The 22,671-nt window shown below is 43.3% G+C and overlaps 1 protein-coding gene across 5 annotated transcripts in view; it reads right to left on the reverse strand.

Moving 5' to 3' along the window:
• Positions 1 to 307: 307 nt before the first annotated feature.
• Positions 308 to 22,671, reverse strand: part of GAREM1 (GRB2 associated regulator of MAPK1 subtype 1) — a 201,665-nt gene continuing 179,301 nt past the window's right edge. For 4 of the 5 annotated variants that reach the window (XM_077900376.1, XM_077900378.1, XM_077900379.1 and 1 more), the window contains exons 4-6: positions 21,472 to 22,644; positions 7,061 to 7,227; positions 308 to 5,588 (exon numbers count right to left, since the gene is read on the reverse strand). In XM_077900376.1, the coding sequence (XP_077756502.1) occupies positions 4,691 to 5,588; positions 7,061 to 7,227; positions 21,472 to 22,644 (2,238 nt within the window). In that variant the 3' untranslated portion in view covers positions 308 to 4,690. The remainder of the gene's footprint in view (positions 5,589 to 7,060; positions 7,228 to 21,471; positions 22,645 to 22,671) is intronic. The other variant, XM_077900377.1, reaches the window with a different exon arrangement.

The following is a 22,671-nucleotide window of genomic DNA, read 5'->3' on the forward strand; positions in this document are numbered from 1 at the left end:
CATGGCTTTTTTTTTTTTTTTAAAGCTCACCAGTTCATCTGTATTTGTCTTTTAACTCCTGTCCACACAGGTACTGCATTTTCTTTTTCTTTTTTTTTTTTTTTGCATTTTCTTTAAATGCCATCAGGTGACCTGGTTTCCAGCTTCTCCTCTGTACAACAGCCATTGCCTTCAATCTCTTAGTACTGAATGGGCTTATGGCATTAAGAATCCCTTCAGATGTGTTCTCATCTCCTTCATGAAGATGGGGAAGAGAGTGCTAGAAAATTATGTACTAGGTCGACTCACTGAGGAACTGCAAGAGGAGTAACTTTTAAATTTTCTTTATTTATAGACATTTCGGAACCATTTAAATCAACAATGAATTTTTTTAGACATAACATACCATGTTTATCTTGAGGTACACATTGGGCCCATTAGGTAATGCTCTGGAAAGTAATGCAACTGTTAACTGGCAGTTAACAAACACCCCCAGTTTTCTAAGCAAAGAAACTATAAAGATGGTTACAAAATTCTTTGAAAAGAATATATCATTTCCATTTAAATCAAGGAAAACTCCCCCGATTTTTAATTGAGTTCGATTTTTAGGCTGAGCTTAAACAATATTTTAAACGGAACTTAATATGAAAATGGGAGACGAGGTTGATAGCTAAGAAATTATCTGAGCCCTACTACATGAGATTGTAAACAAAAGAAATTTGTAATCTGATAAGCTCATTACAAAATTCATAGCCTAAAAATTAGACAGAGCAGCAAAATTACAGAAGGTATTTGTACACAGTTTTAAGTAAAATCACGTTTACCCCTTGTTTCTGGTTTTCACAATGAGATAAATTTTTTAAAACACCAAGTTTTAAAGACTAAACTGCAATGTGACTTGACAAGAAGTGGCCATGAGAATTCCACAATATTACAACCCCACAGCACAAAAATCCTACTTTCCATCATTTGCACTCTGGGCATTTTACTTTTCTTGCCCTAGCAGCCCATTGCCTTTATATTACTAGGAAAAGAGTGGTAATTGACAGAACAGTCATAGCTTCTGTAAGTCCCGTGTGTCCAACAGCAGATTTAACTTTTCTGGGGGACTGATGTTGAAATTTCCTTTGAATGGTTCACGAGGTGCTTTGGAGAACTATTTTGTTTTCCAGTTTGTCATTCAAAATGTTGATTTTATACCCTCTAGGCATGGTGAGTAGTGACTTGTTACACAAAGTGTTTGGAAAATGAAGGACCCTCTATCCATCCACACCCACCCCCTGAACTTCCCAAGGAGCTGTATGGATGATGTGCAGGTGGTTCTGGAATGTGAGCAGAGGGTGTTTATGCATGTGTCTGAAAACATTTGGAATGGATTGTCATAACAGTTTCCCGTAAGATTGTTTTATTTCTACAAGAGACAAGAATAAACACAGCAATTTAGTTGAATGGGCAGCTTGCTGCAACTTCATAAACTTGAATGGTATATGTGGGTTGAAAGAGTATAAATGTAAATTTCACAGTTCATAAAGTTGAGCAGCTCAACTTCAAGGAGAACGTGCCGGCACTTACAAGATTCCGAGAAAGAATCAGTCTGGGAGTGTGTGAGCTCTCCCTTCCAGCGTGAGTCAGGTCCGTATTTTACACTTTAGCTGCTTGATTTGGCTTATTGCTGATTTTCTTTTCCGATGGGGCCATGAATTTAAACCCCAAGAAGGGTCCTGTTTAGACAGACACTTTCCCCCAAGCCCATGGTCACTGCAGGGCACCTGCCAGAAGACGTGCTCGGTCTTGGCCTGGTTGGCTAGAACAGGTTCTGCATCTGGGGATCTCTACAGGTCGTTTCCCACCGCGACACTGCAGCTCTGGGAAGAAGGCCGGTTCCTCCCTACCCCTCACACCGTGTTTCTTGCCATGATTCCCTCTGGCGACGCCTGCTTTGTCTAGTGAGGGTGCCAAGGTCCTCTACAGACAAGTGTTCAGCTCAGCAACGGCAACTACACTTATCGGTGCTGTTAGAGATGCCAGAAGATAGTTATCACAGTTAAAAACATTCCCAATCAGTAAAAGAGAACACTTAGCTAGTGGGAGTCCGAGATCCTTTCTGCCTCCAACATATTCCAAGTTTTAACGGTCACGTGGTGTTTATTTTTTTTTTTACTCCTTTTAATAGAGGCTGCCATTTCCTCCATCTGTATTCTTTAAAGACCCAACACACTTAACTCTCCATACATCCAACTGCCCAGAAGATTTCATGTCTCTCTTACTCACACATATGCAGTCTCAGCAACTGTGATTTTAAATATAAACATTATGAGCTCCAAGAGGATTTTTTTCCCCCAGCATTGTTGAGTCATACCAGCATAGTGCCTGGCAATGAAAGATGCTCAACAAATTTGAATACATGACCCAAAGGCCATATATAGTGCCTGTCCCCAGGAAGTCTCTACATTGCCACCAATACAAACTGGATATAAACACGCCAGGACAAAAATCAGAAACTATTTGTGTCAAGATTTTGCAAAAGAAAAAACAAAAAGAAAAGAGAAACATACAAGGAATCAGCTGTTTATGTGGGGCAACCTTCATAGTAAACCCAAACCCACTCCATCCCTCCTGCCTGAATTTGAGACTTGTGACCAAGGGTCAGGTGCCTAAAAGCAGACTCAGCAAGGATTTGCTAAAGGAAACGTACAGCTTCTCAACTGCCTCCTGTCTGTTTTTATTTTAAAAGAAAGTGCTGAGAGGTTAATGTTGCTATGGAAGTGATTGCTCACACAGAAAGATGTTTTCTAAACATGAAAGTCACTGAGGGGGGGTGTCTCATGTCATGTGAGTGCAGTACTGGAAAGTTCTACATAGATTTTTCAGTTATTTCTGAAGGGGTGCTCCAGTTTGACAAATTTGATAGGATATTGTCCTTATGGGATACATTTTACCTAGAATATTTACATTTTGGGAGATGTGTGAAGGGAAAAAAATGCCTTATTTTTTTAAAAGGAAGATTTAAGATGGAAAATGAGAAGAGGTGTCAATTCACCTCAATTCTAAACCATGAGATGGATTAAGAACATCTATAACGCCAAGAAATAAAGTCATATTGCATATCGCATGCTGCATTATCGTGGGTCTTGTCTTTGTAGTTATTTATTCAGGTCAGCGGGAAGAGTGGATAATAAGATAGAAGCCAATCCTGCAAGTCATCTTGGCACCTGGTTGGCTGACCTATCACAGATGTCTGCACATCCAGAATCAGACCGGGCGGAGGTAGGGCTATGCTGACGACTTGCTCAGAAGTTTTCTAGAACTATGCTAGAACTTTTCTAGGATTTACATTCGTTCAAAAAGTCAAAAATAATGATGAGGCCATTATATTTTGGAATATTTAATCACATTTGGCAAAAATGCTCAGAATAACATCCTGGAATTCTTGGAATAAAAGTACGGTAATTATGTATTTTCTTTGGAAGAGAGGAAAGAAGAGGTTATGAACTAACCAAGTGTATTTACTGATACTTTTAAAAATTACTCAAAAGATGAAGCTCGTAAGCCTGATTTCTGAGCTCTCTTGAAGCACAAGCATGTGGAGAATACCTAAGCCCTTCAGACCTGTCACTGTTAGACACCGGGAGAATAAGACCCTTAAATCGGAGATGAATTCTCCTTTGACAAGAAACTATCATTTTCCCCAGACATCGGCATGAGAGTATTATATGCAAACCACCGCCCATGGCTTACAATCAAATTTAATTCTTCAATATAGACTCTACTGATTTCTTCCAAGCTTTCAGTGATGAGGCCAAGTAAAGACCGAGTTTTGAGGGAAAGGGTTGAGAATCTTTGGAATCATTCTGTTCACTCCTCCTAAGAGAGTCAACTTAGTTAACGGCCCCAAACCTCAATGGATCTTTCAAAGTGAACAGATGTTATCTAAAATATCAGACTAATAATTATGTTTAAAACCTATGTTTGTATTGTGTATATATATACACACATATATGTAGATGTTCTGGGCTTTTTTTTTTTTTCTTTCCACTGCTCAATAAAATTAGCAGCAGTTACAGACAAATTATTGTGGTCATGATTTGTATTATTTTGTATACCCTCTATCAACCTATGACTCATGGAAAATGCCTTTTGATGAAAAGATCCCCACCAAGCACATAACAAACAGTAAAGTGTCATTTCATATCACTAACATTTTCAGGCACAAGAATAAAACAATTAGCACTGAGCAATCCAAACGACAGAGCACAGAATAGTTAATTGTCTAAAGTTGATTCCCCCAAAGGAGAGAACTGTTGTTCAAAAAGTTTTTTTGTTTGTTTTTTGTTTTGTTGTTGTTGTTTTTTTTTTTTTTTTTTGATTCTTAGGGTTTTCAGCTTTGGCTATTTTGTAATAAATATCATACCTTCTCACATAAACCTACTTGGGTAAGAATTATTTCTCTGAACATGCCTTTTGTCTTTTAGCAGCTGTTGAGTGTTGAGTGATGTACAAGGCACACCTCTAAGTGTTCTGTACAGCATTTTTATTGATGTACAAAATAGCCTGTTCACCATTCAAAAACGTTATCTGCATAGTAAGAGTTTCTCTTATCCCTATTTACAGAGAAGGTTTTTAGTGCAAAAAACATGGAATTGTGTCCCAGCCCACCCTTCCTAGCACACCAATCTGTCAGTTTTGTTCACTGCTAGCTGGGGTTATTTGGCTATATCTTGGGCCTCCAGCCATTAATGAATTGCATGATTTTCTTCACCTGCAGTTTGCTCAATTTGAAATCCTCGGAGAGGATTTCTTCGGTCAGCTGAACGAGCAAATTCCCATCAATCTTTTCAGTAACGAAGAACGATATGACATCTTCAGACAAACCAATAAACCGTAACGACTTGGACACTTCTTCTATGGAGAGTCCCGACAGGTCAGCGGGCGGCTGCCATGGGGAGCCATCGCCACAGGACCTGGGGGCCAGCTGGAGGTGGAGCGGAGATGAGAAAGGGTAGGGGACGGAGAAGATGTCCTGCATGCCCTTTTTAACAAAGTACTGGTCCTCAGAGAGGTCTGGTGACCCAGACTTGGGGTCTTCCTCAGCACCATCAATTTTCAGAGGCAAAGGAGAAGTGTCCGAGGCGGCTTTCTCTTCCACTGGTTTTGGAGCCCTGGGGGGTAAGGCAGGGCACGAAATACTCTGCTTCGTTGTGTCAGCTGCCAGAGTTTTCTCATCTGTGCTCTCCACAGAGTAGCTGGCTGACTTGGGACAGGCGGAGACGCTGCCACCGAATTCCGAAGTGGCGGAGCCGGGGGGACTGGCCGAGAGCTCGTGGCCGTCCAAATCAAAGGGGACTGGACAGTTTCTCTTTGGTGTGCCTGGCGTCTTCTGTCTGGGGTAACTGTAACTCCTGCTTGGACCTAGCAGGAAGTCGCTCCTGGTCTGGCTCTCCGACGCTCCCGAATAATGGTTGGGCCACGAGAGCCTGGACGAGAGAGTTTCAGCCGAAGGACTTCCCATCGGGGACTTCAGGTCCACAGCATCTGTTTTCCCTCGGTTACAGGGATAGCAGGACACAGGAGCACTTTCAGAAGGACTAGTGTCACTTTTAGGAACGCTGCTTAAAAGCAAACACAGAGAGGGAGGTGAGTAAAAAGTGAAAGCCAAATATCAAGCCTTTCTTTATTCCACAGATGTCACTTCTGAGTAGAAAAAGATGGTTAGGAAGAAAAAGGCAGTATTTCTTATCGTGAATTCCATAAAATACCTGTTAACTCCACTGGTTTTTTTTAAAAAAAATCTTTAAGTTACTAAAATACATTGGTAATGACAGATATGAATTATAACGATTTAAAATATTCTAGGAGAGGTGGCAAATATATCATTTTTTTTTTAATGGATAAGAAAATCACTGTCAGTGGGTGCCTGGATCTTTACGATGAGAAAAATTCTTAAGCCATGTCTAGGGTCCTTACCCCCAGGTAGTGTGAATGATAAGTAGCGTCTGCAGTGGGAAAGGGTGGCTCAAGAGCTGCCAAGGGGTGGTGCCTCATGCCTGTCATCCTTATGCTATGTGACAAGACCACAGTACCACCACCTATGACTCGTTCCATCCAAAAGTCTGAGGTGCTAAGAAATGCTTCAGACAGGATGCTTGCCTTGGTTTCTATACAACTGAGTAAAACTAACATGAGGATTTAAATGTCCAGAGAACACAAGATATGCGTAAAAGAGAGCTATTTTAAATGGTGAAGACCATAGGCAGAGCAGTGCATTCAGCCGGAGGCTGGGGGTTGGGGGGGAAGGGGACTATGTTAAGAGTGATGGTGAAGCCAGAGTGTGCTCAGAGGTGGGAGACCAGGCTGATGAGGGATCAGGCAGCGATGCCAGGAGAAACAGCTGGCACAGCTGAGGCAGTCTCTTTGGAGAAGAGAAGACTCACATCTTAGCTGACTTCAAATTTTTCATAGGCTGACAAAGAGAAGCAGGGAGGATCTATTTTTTGTTTCTCTAGATATAAGAAACAGTGGAAAGTTACATGGAGACAGATACACCAAAAAACAAAAAACAACCAAAAAAAAAAAAATCAGTGGCGTTTGCCAATGATAGAATGAGCTGCACTGTGAAAGATGGAGCTCACAGCACTGGAAGGATCCAGACAGAAGCGAACGGCTACCAGACCGCCGTGGTCAAGAAGCGATTCCCTACGGGGTGGAGCAGAGCCGACAGGACCTTTCCAACCCTAGGCCCTGGCTGAAGGTGGTATCTCTCTGCTGAGGTCGGGGTGGAAAGAACTAGATGCGGGTGGCCCTCCGTGGCTCGCTCCTACGAGAGTCCAGTGGGCCTTTCTCGCTGGTCCGGGAGCCTCTCCCACAGGCTGCGGTTGCTGGTCTTCCTAGGGTCCTGGCTCTTCCCCCCGAACTTGAAACCAACAGGGGCCCCGTCCTGCTTTTCCGGGGACGTTCTTTTGCTTCTAGGGCACATCTCCTCTCCCGCCTCCTGCCTAGGCGACGGCTACCCTGAACCCGTTGGCAAGGGGTGAGCTGGCGGCCGAGGTGACCGGGCCGAGGGGGCCCTGGCGTTAAGACTTACATGTCGTGCAGCCCTGAAGAATAGTAGGACAAGGTGGGGCTGGGAGAGCGAGTCTGCGGCCGCGCTGGCTTGGCTGTGCGAGGAGGGACCGAGGGGCTTGTGGACAAAGGCTTTGCGCTTCGGGGTGGAACAGGAGGGGCGTTCAGGAGCCGGCACTCTTCCCTGACCTGGCGCGGAAAAGAACACTCTGGGTTAGCAACACACTGACAATGCCGCCGGGAGGGGGGATCTGCAGGGTCGGGGGGCTCCCCCTAAACAGCCACCACAGGGGCGGAGGGAGAAGACGGCAGCGAACCAGGAGGACAGACAGACAGATGCTGCCGGACAGCAGGCTCGACTACTCGCCAGGACAGACAGATTTTCAGGGAGACCGCTTGGCAGATGCCCGCTGCCGCCAACCGACCGCCAGTAACATGAGCTACAGCAAGTTAGAGGGCTAGCGAGGTGCGAGCTGCCTAGGACGGGAAGGATTAAGAGAATAAGGGCGTAAGGCACTCGCAGTCTAAACAGAGGATCCAGAGGATCTGACTCTTCTGCTGGATTGTTTATTCCCTGTTCAAACTGAACTCGGTTTGATTCAAACCTTAGGGACTGGAGGCTCTCCTCCAGGGTTGAAGCACCTTCTGGAGTTACACGCAGGGATTCTCACTCAGAAGTGTGTATCCTGTCGACGTGCAAGTCTGACTCGGTAGAACTAGGGTGGGGAGGGGGGAGCAGAACCTGCATTTCTAACAAGCTCGCAGGTGCCACCGATGTTGCTGGACTACAGGCCACACTCTGTGGAGCGAGGCTGCAGGCCCCAAACGCAGTACTTTTCATGAGAGCAGAGTCTAACTTCCTTCAGCTTCACCTTGGAGAGGATCAGGGGACCTGTGATGTCCATGGCTTGCATGAGTCTGTGGGCTGGTACCCATCCCGTTTGTCCTCCATTCACAGAGGCATTCAAGAATAGGATTCTTTTTAATGAAGTGGACATTTCAAAATGTACTTCTCCACGTCAGGCAGCAGGGGGCAGTTTATACCTGGTTCTGCTAGTCTACTCTAAACCACACAGGTAAAAATAGCCAATTTGGATGTCATCAAAAAGGTCCTTGCCTGCTTTTAGGCCATGTTCCCAACACTTTTCTCACCTTTGCCTTCAACTTCCTTCTGACCCAGCAGCTCTGGGGTAATGAAGACAATGAAACAGCCAGCTTCCATTAGCTTTGGTATTGGGTTTGCTTAAGAGCCAATAAAATAGGTTCACGTGACATTGCATCCTCTACCACCTACATGGCACACTGGGCCTCTAACTGGCTTCTCAGATCCAAGTCATTTGCCAGAAAAAACCAGATGTCAGGAAAAGTCACATGACCATGCAAACCTCAACTCTAAGTGAGATGATGGAAGCAATTTAAAAAGTCTCATCTGTTGCATTTCTTCTTAGCACCGAGGATCATTGCTCCCACCCAGAGGATCCACAGACCCACAGACCGGTTACTGGGATCCACAGGCAATAGTGTTTCATTTGGAAAAGCTCTTAAGGCTAAACCAAAGTATTCTGAGCAGATTTTCTTCTCCAATAGCTGTAAGCTTTCTCCTTTTGAGCTTTTAAAAAGGAAGTAGTAGATGACTACAGCAAGAAAATCTGGGGGATGCCTGGGTGGCTCAGTGGTTCAGAGTCTGCCTTCAGCCCAGGGCATGATCCTGGGGTCCTGGGATAGAGTCCCACATCGGGCTCCCTGGAGGGAGCCTGCTTCTCCCTCTGCCTCTGCCTCTGTCTCTCTCTGTGTCTCTCATGGATAAATAAATAAAATTAAAAAATAAATTAAAAAAAAAAAAAAGAAAAATCTGGGAGGACATGGGTTTGGATAAGGAAGAGAGAGAGAGGAGGATCATTCAGCTGGGCCACAGGGACTCCTGCACCACTGCGGGGGGGGGGGGTCTTCTTTTCTTAAGGAGCTGATAACCAGTTAGGACCCCGAAAAGCTCTGGCCTGGTCACCCCCACTGGCTGGCTTTCTGGAGTATATACTGGTTACAAAATAAGTAACCAAAATAGTGAGTCAGCTTCCCTTTTGTTAGTGATCTGTACAGTAGCCAACTATGTTTCTTTTCTTCCTGAGGGAATATCTATAGAATCTAGGATGGAAAAAAAAAAAAAAAAAAGAATCTAGGATGGATGGGGGCCACTTTATTATGCACGGGCCTGATTCTGTTTATGGTAACAGGAACCATGGAAAACATAAGGCAAGAAGCCTGTTGTATAACTTTTTAATTTTTAAAATGAACAGTCCCTTTTCACTACTGGGTTAGAGAAGAGGACAGGGAAAACATGGTTAATGCTGAATTTGATTTAGAAATCCCTAAGTTCTGGAAGTAGTCATTAACTGTGACGTTTCATTAGGGCTCACTTACCTAGATGTCAATTATGATATGTGGAGACGTCAATGACAATACACATCCTAATTTAAAAGAACTGACATTAGGCCTTAGAACGCAGAAAAGCAGCCACCTGTACTTGAATTTGACCTATGGGAAGTAGCTTCTTGTTCTTATAACTAACCCCAGGCACTCAAGATCAGTTAGAGCTGGTTCTGGCACCTACTTCCATAACTGGGCAGTCCTAAACAGCTCTCCAACAGGTTTTCCACATGAGAGGAGTGCAGAGGAAGTGGCAAAAAGAAGTATTGTAGGGTACAGGGCCCCAGGAGGTGAGCTGAGGCTAACTAGAGCATTTATAGCTAAACTCCAAACTGTGTCTGAGATACATACATAAAGTGTTTGGGGTGGCCACACGACTCATGAAAGGAGTAAGTGTGCAAATGCGTGAGCATGAGCTTGTGTTATATGTGTGTGCGTGTGTGTGTGTGGTTCTTGTTCCTAGGAGATGGGGTGTACTCAGTGAAGAGATGCTAACAGAAGGCCTGAGGAAGGTTCTTTTTCATTGTGATGAGAGGGCTGTTCGGGTGTCATTGTGAGTTCAGTGGGAAAGAACGAGGCTGATTTGAAATCCATTTTGGAGGAAAGGTAGTTGAAAACAAAAACCAAAAAATGACTTTTAAAGTACCTGGTCCACGAGAAGAATTCAGGTGTAATTTTGTGGAGGTATAAAAGGAATGGCTTGTGCTCCCCCAAGCAGGTGTGTTAGGGCTGCTTGGAGCCGAGCACAGCAGACTACCTGTTCTCAATATGTTACTTTCAACTTGTTACGTCCTTTACTTTCTTTCTTTTAAAAAATATTTTATTTTTAAAAAAGTAATCACTACACCCAACGTGGGGCTTGAACTCACAACCCTGAGATCATGAGGTGCATGCTCTATTGACTGAGCCAGCCGGGCGCCCCTCAGCTCGTTGCTGCAGATTCTCCAAAGAACTCACATGCAGTTTATGGGAAAAACTATATGCTTTGGTGAAATATATACACTTTGGGATCTAGAAGTGACAGGGAGAGTTTATTGTGCCATCTTACTTTCTACCTCCTACACCCTTATAATAGTAATTGTTCGACTTTTCTTTGCTTTTTGATTGGATTCAACATGGGACATGTATATCCAAGAGGAGTGTAGTTATATTTGAAATGAATTTTATCTGACAATATAAGGCAATTTCCAAGACTTGATGGCCAGTCACTCTATTTCCAGTCTCCCTTATATTCCATTTCACTTGTAAGCACTACATTTTCAACAGATTCCTTCTAAAAGTCTCAGCATGTGGCTTTCATCATGTTACTTCCCATCTCCAGTGGCGCCCTCTGATTGCTGGATAAAGTCCAGCCTCTCCTGCTTCCCGCTGAAGCCTTCTACAGTCTTTGCAGCTATTTCTAGTAGCCGCAAGAAATTATCCCATCTTAGTCCATCTTTCCAGTTATTTCTCCCACCACTCCTGTCTGTGAACACACAGGCCCATCCCAAGAGGCAGATTCCGTGTCACCCAAACCCACCTGTCCTTGTCTGCTCCTCCCTGCTCTGGTTCTTACTGTCTCTTCCTAAATGCCACTTCCTAAGCCCCAGTCCCAAACATTACATGCTCGCCCTGGGACCACTGCACGTGGCCACCAGTGCATGTCACTGCTCTGAACTCAGCTTCACACGGTTTATATTTACTTACTTTCCATGAATAGTCAATTAGCCTGAAGGGGAAAATGGTAGGGACTGCCATCATTGTTATTGGTGCCCTGTGGATGCCAGAATTTGGGGATTTATCATCTTTGGTGCAAGTATGTCCCACAGAATGCTAGGTAGAGGTTAGGAGATATCACAGAAAAATACAACAGAAAGGCACTTTTATTTTAAAATACATAAGAATGCCTTTTATATGTTTATGTGGAAATTGTTATGGATAAGCCATTTGGGCTGCATATTAATTTTTTTGTGTCCTCATATTAGTGTCAATCTAGAGAAAAATGCACCAGCAGACGTGGCACATATAACCACCATCAACTCTACCACCACCACCCTGACATAGCTGGAGTGTGAAAATGACAAGGACGGTATTTCTAAGTTGGGAAATGTCAACCACCCCCCCCCACATAATTACTATTCTGAATGAGGATATTATAGAGTACACCATGGCTGGCAGACTAGAGTCCTTCTCTTCCTCTTCAATGCAGCTCAGGGAGGGTGAGGTACCTGAATTATCAGCAGTAAACCTTCAGTGTTGGACTGGTCCTAAGTGAGGGGCTGGTGTTGTTTTGGGGCAGGTGTTACTGTGGGTCGCAGATTAGGCATGACTTCTGTGACTGGCTGATAATTTCTGGTTATGAGTAGTTTGGGTGTTTGTGGAGAAGCTCCTGGTCAATAAACAGGATGTGGACTCAGGTGGTAGCTGGGAGAGCTGACTCTGCTGTTCCCAGAGCCTTGCTTCATGAATTCTCTGGTCTAAAGACCATTCTTTCTGAGGTGCCTGGGTGGGCTTAGTCGGTTGAGCGTCCAACTCTTGATTTCAGTTCGGGTCGAGATCTCAGGGTCAGGGATCGGGTCCTGAGGTGGGCTCTGCCCTTAACGGGGAACCTGCTTGAGATTCTCTCTCTCTCCCTCTGCCCATCCCCCTCCACCGCCCCCCCCCCCCCACTTGCATGCTTTATTTAAAAGCAAGCAAGCAAGCTTTTCTTTCCAGCAGTTACACCTCCAGTACAATTCTCTCATCTTTGCTCCTTCACAGCAGGGCCCTTTAATAAAAGCTTCAATAATTAAATTCTTATCAAATGTAAGATACCACTACTCAAGACTAAGACAACTCTCCTTAGTGTTCATGCAGCAGATTGCTATCCCAGGGCTAAATATAAAGCTAATTGATGGAAAGGTGGAAATGGTGAGTTCTGCTCTTTCTAGAACACTTTCTAGTCACTTTTCTTTAGTCTACAAGGTATATTCAAGGGATTGCCATCTAACACACTGACTTAATTTAATAATCAGGGTTCAAGGTAAGCTGTGAAAGGTGTCTGGGGGCTAAGAGCTGAGATTGGAGCCACTGTCTACTTCCACTGACTGAAGAACATGGCCATCCTTTTTTGTTTCCTACACACTACATTGACTCCATTTTACTAATGATTGTTCAAATATATATTGAGCACCTATCACACGCTCATTGAGCTAGTGTTGAGTATACAAAAGTGAGTAGCTCATGGAATTAGTTGGGAAGAAGGGAGACAAAAAATATAATCAAGATATAAACTGGCCCTGTAATAATGGAAGTAAGAGCAAAGGTTAGTAGAACCATTAATTTATTCAAGGTGACAGGAGAAGAACAAAGTCATAGGAAATCTTACTGAGAAAATCTTCAGGAAAAAGGGATTACGAGTGTGCAAAAGGTACAGAGGCATGAAAAACCCCCCATCAAAGTGATGCTTGGGTCTGGGGATTTCAACCACGAGGCAAGTACTGGTGCCATTACCAGACAGAAACTTAGAAGGAAGAGCAGAGTTTGGGAGAAACCAAGTTCAGTTTTGAAAATACTGAGTTTGCGTCTGATGTTCTATCGACAGAATCTGCATGATGGTGGCACTGGGACCTCAGATGAGAAGTGAAGAAGGCGGAACCCCTAAGGAATAGGCAGGAGAGGAGACAAAGAAGGAGAAAACAAGTGACTATATCTTACCACTCAGCAGAACCCTGCACGAATGGTGTCAAAGAAGTGCAGGGAGTAGAGGACAGCAGGAGAATGGCAGTGTAGGGATGGTAGGATGTCAGGAAGCCAGGAAAGGTCTGGGAAGATAGGTGAGAGTTATCAGGTCATTGGGAATCTCAACAAAAGAAATCAGAATGAAAAAAAAATCTTGGAAGACAGATTCTAGTGAGTCAAAGGTAGAACAAAGAGGTGAGGGTGGGGTTAGGAGGGTGGACCACTCTTTTCACAGATACTGACTAGAAGGGAAGGGAAGGGGCAGTTAATAGAAAGGGAGAGTGGATTGAAGAAGGCATGTTTTTTTTTTCCTCCTAAGCTTGGAAGAAATTTTAAAAATGTGCCCAGACATGTACACGCATATTCGCAACCTGATGGCCGGGTGCTTACTGACTCCCAGGACCTGCGCATTCCTTTCATTTAAGAAGATGGAGAAGAGAACAGATGTTTTTCTATTGCTTTCTGCCTTGGCCACTCCATCACTGGCCACTGTGAAGCTAGAAAAGAAATTAGTGGTCAGTTATTGTCTAACAGCTAGCACATAGATGGAGCACACACCCAACACAATGAATGACTTTGGAAAGCTTCGTGTTTCTAAGTGAAGGTGGTCAACAAAGTCAAAACCCAACCGCAATCTTTGGTCAAAATCCAACACATCATAGAATGGATTGTTTTATTTATTTTCAGAATACTGCCCACAAGGTATAACTTGCTTTCCTGACTCCAGGAACAGCACTTAAGTCTCCTTTCCCCTCTCACTCCCTTCAGCTCTAACTCTGTTTGGCTGGGGTGGGACTGAGCACAGTGTAAAGGACCAATAATCCGTGAAAAATGGACAAGAAGGTCTTCTCCCTAAATAGCCACATGTTAAAAAGTAATGCGTGAGAATTTGTTCAGAGTACAAAGTTCATTATTGCATGGCTGGAAAACAAGGTTACACATACTTGTTTAGAGGACAAAATTCAAATGCTACATACAACTGGAGCATTTTATATACATTATCTATGATCAAATTTCTTTCTCCTGTGACATTAACTTTCTCTGACACTTCTTAGGGATTCAAAGAATACAAGAAACCAAGGGCACACCAAGTGTTTATGAAACAGCGCAGGGTAGGAATGGGAGGGAGGGTTGGCATGGTATTTCTTGGAAAGTTTTCATTTCTTGGAACTCTCTACTTGTCTTCTATGGAAGAAATAACACTTTTTATATTCTTTCACTAACTGGACCAAAGGGACTGCTTAAGAAAAGTAAATGGAACACTTTACTGTGACACTTTTTGTGTAGCCGTGTTTTTTGGGAGGAAAAAAAATCAATTTTATCACAGTGTACTCAGTTTTTAAATAGATGGCAATGGATCTGGAGACACCTGCTGACAAAGCCATACACTTCCCTAGTCTTTGGCTTAAAATGTATCATCACATGCCTGTGGGTAAAAATCTTCTGTCTCAAAGATCAGCTGCTTGGAATTGTGGGCAGTCACCAAAGAGATTTTGGTATACTTAGGCGGGGTAAGAATCATTTTCTTTCATTGTCGACAATGATTCAGAAAATATATAGCTACTGTTAGTGGGTTTATCTACAATTGGACTCACCTGTACTGTGAGTTTTCTTCTCTAAAAAGCCAACTTCAGGATAATGTCAAGCAATTGAAAGAAAGGAGTTTTGTAACCACGCTTCCTTGAACTTTGCAACTTTGCCTTCACTGCATGCCCTCTGCCCTGTATTTTACATTGCTTCCCACACTCCCTCTCCCAGATAACAAAATCATTACAGCCTTAAGAAATCTTATTTATAAAGAGGCTTTTATACAAAGAGTTCATAACCCTGTCACATACCCATCAGGATATTTTCAGCCAAACAGAAATTAAAGTTTATAATGACAAAATAGCAATAAATGAAACTATGTGATTAATTACACAAGGGCAGATGTGATTTACAGTCAAAATCCTGATTCTTAGATGAATACTTTTTTTTTGTTGTTGTTTTTTCCAGTTTTATATACTGACGATAGGACCTAAAGACAGACCTGGGTTTGAAATGACCTCCAATCTCTAAGCCTCGGGCGAGGGAGGCAAAGCAGAGGCCACTCACTGGGAGGCTAGAAGGGCAAGTGGTTCTGAAAAGAATACTTGTTTAAATTCTAGGGTGCTTCTATGGGCTCAGAAGAAGGAATATACTATCGGGGCAGAGAATAAAGCCCTTCTCTGAGCAAGGAGTATAATACATGATAGATATATTTAAATAGTATATAACCTTCACATTAATGTGATTTTGTGCAAATGGTACCCAAGAGTGCAGATCTGAAACAACAGCTATCCACAGAATATTATCATTATTAACATTCTAATCACTGAGACTCTCAAATGACACTGGAGAAAAAACATTTCTTGTTTAGAAAAAACATTTCTCGGTTTCATTTAAAAACAAATAACCTACATGAAACCGAGGCAATTAGTTTCAAAATTACCAAAACACAATAATAATTTAGTTATTTCAATTAACAAATGGGAACATAGGTATGGCTTGCTTTCAGAGTACTCCTCAAAAGTCGTAATTAAAATTAATTAAATGTCAAATGCCTTAGGAGACCTCATTAATTAGTGGAATCCTGAGTGAATCTTTTTGTAGAGCAATTACTTTGAAAAAATAAAGTCACTTCCTGAGTAACCTTTTTAGTACCTAAACCTGAATATTAATATGTCAGATTTATTTAAGAAAATCTGTCCTTTAATTCCTTTTCTAATGTTAACATTTGATACAGGGCAAAAGCCCAAAGACAAAATAAAATTAAAATTCCGAGTCCAAGCGGTTCTCACAGCCACTTCTCTTAGTTTTTTACAAACAAACATCTTTATGTAGCTTTTTCCTAACTTTGGTAGTCATGTGAGGTCCCGAATTCTGTAGGGTGGACCCCTCCAGGTGGTGACACCTGGTCACACCATGACCTAGCCTAGCCATGCTGAGGAACAGAATTTGCCGAGGTAACTTCTCAGCCTTAGTATTTCTATACAGGCTTGTCTGGGAATTCCAGTTTCTTGACACGGGTCTGAAGCCTTAGAGCCAGATGTGCTTTTCCACGGGTACTCTATCGTTCCTCAAAATCCCCAATTTAAGGATTATACATTATTGGGGTCCAGGACACTGAACATTTCTGCACCTCTTCGATGAGTACAAATCCAGCTAGCTATTACAGAACTCTTAGCTTATCAAATGGATATTTTAAAAGTCACATGAAAAGAATACTTTGTTATTTTTAAATCCAATAGAGTTTTTGTAATATCTCACAGACCACCAAAATTAAACCATCACACGTGCTTTTGGAAGATGGGGACAAATGGCCCCTGCCTGGGTTCTGGGCTGTGGAGGGAGATGTGCCTGTTTCCATTGGTCTCCTCGACTCTTTGAAGAGGCCTTATACCCTCATTAAGAAAAGGACTGAGGGAAAAGCCTCCCAAAAATCTTTTTCCATCTGACCCTAAATTGGAGTCTGTCCCATATTAAGTTATGGCTACTATTTATTGAACTTTTACCAAGTGCCAGGGAAGAGTGCCAAGTACTTTGTACAGTACAACAACGCAATGAAGAAGCTCCCACAGGAATTGACTCAGGGACGTGAAGTATTTTGCCAAAGGTATGAAGCTACTATGCAGTAGAGTGAGGAGGATTCATATCCATGGCTCCTTTTCTTTCTTTCTTTTTGGTAAAGCAGGATCCACGCCCAGCATGGCACCCAACTTGGGCTTGAACTCATGTCCTTGAAGTCAAGACCTGAGCTGAGTTCAAGAGTTGGATGCTTACCCAACTGAACCACCCAGGGGTCCCTCATATCCACGGCTCTTAACGTGATGTTATATGCCTCTAATTACCTATCACACAGGGAGGCAGATCACTTCTCTCCCTGCTACAAGTTAAGTTCCACCGAGAAGGGGAATTGAAGACTCCTGGGATACTTGGCATTTCCTCCCATTGTCTCGCCAATTGTTCAGCCTGAGACAGATTCAGATACTCCAACTCACTTCTGTATAGCTCAGTCCATTTTTTTTTCAAGCATCTAGTGGACTAGGTCCATTCAAATGTGGCATTAAATTCACCCTGCAAGTGTTATTTTTCCCAAACACCAACCAACACAGAATGTTCCACTACAGGAGCTTTATTTATGATGGACTTTCAGCCTTATATAATGAATATGCTACCAATCCATCTTATAGCAAATCTCTGCACCTAGTTTCTTGGGGGCTATGGGGCATCTCTATCACCATGGTTAACAAATCCTTCATCAATATGGCAGTAATACTTGGTTTAAACCAGTGGCTCACAATCTAGTTCCTTTTATGATTTTCTTTTCATCAACCTCAGGAATTGCTGTAATGTCAACAATGAAGCATGAGTGAATATACTTTTTTTTTCTGTTCCTGAAGATAAAGGAGAATATTAATCCCTGGGTTCTGGAGTCCCCAGGTTGGCTACTGATGCACAAATGGTTTTAGAAGAGTCGTGATCCTGCAGTTTTGATAATGACTTGTAATTCACTGTTTATACCAGGCCAGTCTGGGACTCCAAACACTCTACTATAGAATTTTATGAAATATAAAGTCTTCCATTATCGCTCTCCAAAATGGCATCTTCTAGAGGGGTTGGGGGATGGGGTGGGAAAGACAGCTCTTTAAGACTGTCACCTGTTGAGTGTATCTGGGAATTATTTTTGATGGATCAACCACTACCCAGAAAATTAAGATTATGGATAGAGGTCCATAATGTTACAAAGCAGAGGATATGTTTAGAGTAAACATATGAACCAAAAGGATAATCAGCTTGAGAAGGACTGTCTGGTCAATATGATTTGAGAGCACCTCGCACAATTTTAAAAAGTGAAAATATCACCATTCAGTGAGCTGGGCATGCTCCCCCAGTTCGGGGTCACCTGCAACAATTCTGAGGGACACAAGTGGCTGCCTCCCTCTTCTGCTTGGAACTATGCCTGCTTTCTCTTGGGAGATTCCTATTGGGAAGGGAATAGCTTCTCCTATTGTGGTGAAATAAGTGGCAGAGTGTTTTTTTAAACAAAACTTTAAGAAACAATCTTTACAAAAATGCACAAAGACTGGAGCAGAATTCTGAAGAGCCACCTGAAATACAAAGGATAACAGGGTTACACGGATTACTCCTCCATTGAGGATTTTCTATTTGGCCTTATCACTTAGTTTTCCACTTTAAGACACGGAGAGGAAGTGCTGAACAGCACAACCCAGATGACGCCAGACCTGTGGACAACACAGAAACACAGTAAGTGTTACCGCTGAAGAGGCAAGACTGACTCTCACGGTTATAGAAAGAAACAAAGACCACCAAAATTTGCTGGAGATGGAGCACAAGTATGTGTTAGAACTTAGGACACTGAAGTAGGAAGTGAAGGAGGAAGAGAAGAATTAGAAGAAATGGGACAGGTGGACATGCAATGGCACCACTGTACCCCTGGAGGTTAACACGACTGGGTCATGGATGGCCCATTACCAGCTCTGCTTCCTTACTATGAATGACATGCTTGCTTTGACTCAATTTCATTCCTCCAGCACCTTCTATCCCTGAAGACCTGATGGGAGCTATCACCTTCCCAGAGGAGGTCTCCCTTGAAAGCTTATCATCATCTTTAATTACCAGGCGGGGTAGTTTGTCAGATACATGGCATGTCTTTCTCCCAGGACTCACTCCAGTATAACTTTCCAAAGAAGTTTTATTTAATTCTGTGGGAGCGCTTGAATTTATGCCCCATTAAAGTTCCCTTTTGAAAATTACAAGCTGAAGCCACATCTAACAATTATGACGTTCTCTGGATCCCACATACTTCCTAAAAATGGAAAACTCATTTCATAGTCACAGAGCCAAATAAAAAATATGACTTCATTTGAAATGCCTAATTTTTTAAAGTAAATTAAGTGATTTCAGGTGGTTTAAATTTTTTTTTTTTTTAAAGATTATGGCATTCTATAAACACTGGACATGCTCTGAAAAGACTCTCTTATAAGACATTACATCTGAGACTGGAAACCAAAATCTTTTCTTCTCCTGTGAGGTTTGCTTCTGCACTCAAATTTAACTCTCAGATTTTTTTTTTTAGAACCAAGGTCAAGAATAGAGCCTCTTAATATTTATGTTCTTACTCATCTTTTATTACGCCACAGAAAAAACAAGTGGCGTTAGCTTCCTATTTCTAGACTTAGTTACATAATGACTTTGGGTATGACTATCATGGATGAGTCAATCAATCATCTAACAAACATGAGTTCCCACTATGTGCCAAATAGGATCAAAGTTCTACAGAAACAGGTCATGTGGTCACAGTTCTATTGAAGATCAGGGTTCCAAGCTTCCAGTCACATCAAATACATAGCTGAGTTGAGACACCCTGAACACTGCTTACTTTTGAAGAGAAGTGTCCCCTACTTTTTATCTGTTTTTTGCAGAGTAGGGGTGGGGGAAATACCCTCTGACATGAATAAAAATACCAACCCTGAAATTTTCCACAGTTCCTACTGGGTACTGGGATCTCTGGGCTTATGCTTTGAGGTCTGTGGAAGATCCTCCAAGGAGCAAGGTAAAATCTAGGACTGCAGTCTTTGGGGGCGGTTCTTGTGTTCTAGAGCAAACACGCAGTGGGGGTGGGGAGGAGTGGGGGTGGGTTGGGGAGGAGTGGGGGTGGGTTGTCCCCTCTCAGAAAATTCTGCAGCAACGAGGGCCCTGTATGGACAGCTAAGCGTGATGGCTGCCAGAAAGTGCTGCCTGACATTCAGAGCTATCCATGACCTGGCTCTGGCCTTTACAGCCATCACTGCTCTTCAGACATTCTAGTCATCTGATTCTACTAACTCAACAGAACTTCCTGTTTTCCCTTACCTGTCATAGCTTCTTTCCACACCTTTGCTCATGCTATTGTGTCTGGAATGCCCTTCTTCTTCATCTCCATGAAGACTTCTCTCATACATCACCCAACTAGAAGTTTCTTTCTCTTCTGAATTCCCACACATATTGTGCCTCTCTTCTATTGTTCATCACATTTTAACTTATATGACAGTAATCTCATTTCAGCTGTTAACTTCCCTATAAAGCTGAAAGATACCAGAGTCCAGAGTGCAGATATTATTGATGGTCATGTTTCTTGCATCCTACCCAGTTTCCCATGGTTTTGAAACTGGATTCTCCACAGCTGCAGGGTTCCACAGAGAACAGGGGCACATGGAGACATCCTTCCCCTAAATGTGAGTGAGACTGGTTCTGAATGATATTTATTGTGATTTGTGTACTTTTTTTTTTTTTAAAGATTCTGCTAGAGATAGAAAGAAAAACAAAAACAAAACCACCACAGCAGTAGACTGCCAAATAAATGAAAAGAACTATACCCAGTGTCTCTAACACTTTTTCAATTCAGATACAATGAAATGCAATGATTAAAAACAAGGAGCAAAGGTTCAGAGTCCCTGTCAATCAAAGAACATGGTCAAAACAAAGGGCCCTTTCTCCTGTCCTATACTGACCTTTTTACATTAAGATTTGATAGAAGCCCCTGGAGCTTGGATTGAGTTATGTTTAAGGTGTTAAACAGAACCACTGTGGCTCGGATTCTGCTCTGGTGTGTGTCCAGGTACACAGGCACACCTACTATGCTTTGATCCCAACATAACTTCAGGGAAGTAGGAAAAGGTTAAGAAAGATGCTGATGTTTCTTGATGCCTCCCTCTCCCCACCGCAACCCCCAAATAAATCTATTCTTCCTTCAGTCTGCACTCCCCCTCCCCCTGCCATAGCTGCACTAATATCCGCTCTGTTGCTCAGGATAAAAGTCTAGGAGTCTTCCTTGATTTCCCTCTTTCCTTCCCTACCCACACCCAATTTATCAGTAAGTACTGTTGGGTCGTTCTGAAGCAGCTCATTTCTCCCTGCCAATCACTGCCACAAATTGCTGCGGTTCAGGGCATCATCATTTTATGCCTCCCTTACTGCGGTGTCTCTTCTCTGGTCCCCCACTGTCTGCCCTCTTCTCCCTATTGTACACTGTTCTCTAGGCAGCAGCAAAAGGCAGGTTTAAACCTCTCGTATTAAAAACTCTCAAGGTCTAAAAACTCGAACTCCTAACTGATAAAAAAAAAAATCTAGCCAGCATTTCTATTTCACTCCAAAGTAAGCAAATCTGCTCATCCTGATAATTTGCCACTGGGGAGTCTACCTTTCATTAGGAAAGAAGATAAATTAGTAGACGACCCAGCAGAGAGATGGAAGGATCGAGAACATCACTCGAGAACAAAAATGACTTACGGCTTCGGATTTGGGAGGCACTGGAGGTGGAGGTAGGGCGATCTCTGAAGACTTCACTGCTGCTCCCAGAGTTCCGGGGACAGGAAGAGGAGAGGTTGCACATTTGGACCGGACCGAACCTCTAGACGGATCGCATCTGCTCTTCTCGCTCAGGGAACGAGTGAGAGGCTGATGGCTGGGCCTGCCGTCCTCCAGCCAGAGCTCTTCATAAGGAAGTTCTGACTTCCCCGGGATGCCTGCTGATTCCTCACTGGCTTCCGGGAAAAGGTAGTCGCTCCCACTATCACCCAGGTCCTGATAGGGCAGGATGTCGTGGGGAAAGGGGGCCCACTCTCCCCCCAGGTCCCTGCAGCCATGGAGGTTCACTTCACTGTTGCCATGGAGATTGTTGCCATACACACAGACGGAGAGCCGGTGGAAGGACTGGGTGAGCTCATCTCGGGCATAGCTAAGAGAATTGGGCACGTGGTTGTGGCCAGAGCACCGGCCCTTCTTGGGGCTCTTGCAGTCCTCATTCCAGTCAGTCTTCACGTCTCGGACAGCCCGGGAATACTCATCGATGTCGAACTGCTCTTGGCAGATACCCAGCCAGTGATGGACCAGCGTTTCGGGCCACATTTCCCCCTTTACCAAGTGTTCCGGGAGGCTGAACTTGGGGACAGTCAAGTGCAAGGGGAAGTGCATGGGGAGGATCTTGTTGTTCCGCAGCACACAGCAAACCACCACTGTCTTGGTCTGGATGTTGACAAACTTGTAGCGATGCCCCTCGCGGATAAAGTGGAGGTCGTATGGGTTCCTGGGTGGAGGGCTGGGCACAGTCACGTTCACAGGGAGCCTGGTTTTCTCCACGATGTTGCGGATGGTGTGTTCGCCCTCCTGCATCTGAAGTTCCAGGGGACTCCTGGTGCTAAATCGGCCCTTGCACTGGAATGGCAGGCTAATGCTTTCATTGGTCCGGTGATTCATGCAAATGAGGCATGGCATTTTGCCTTTTCCCAGCTTGCTGATGGAATTGAGTTTCCCGATCTTTTTGAAGATTGTGTTGAGGCGTGACTTTTCCTTGAAAGTCTTTGCATACAGGATTTCTGCTTGCCCCATCAGAGTGAGCTCATCCCCAGTACAGAGGGTGATGTTATACACTTCGGTGTCCTCGTTGCATTCACCTGAAGCAACCTGCAATAGGATAAATCAAGTTTTAGG

This window comes from Canis aureus, chromosome 6 (genome assembly GCF_053574225.1).
Source record: "Canis aureus isolate CA01 chromosome 6, VMU_Caureus_v.1.0, whole genome shotgun sequence".
Lineage (NCBI taxonomy): Eukaryota > Metazoa > Chordata > Mammalia > Carnivora > Canidae > Canis > Canis aureus.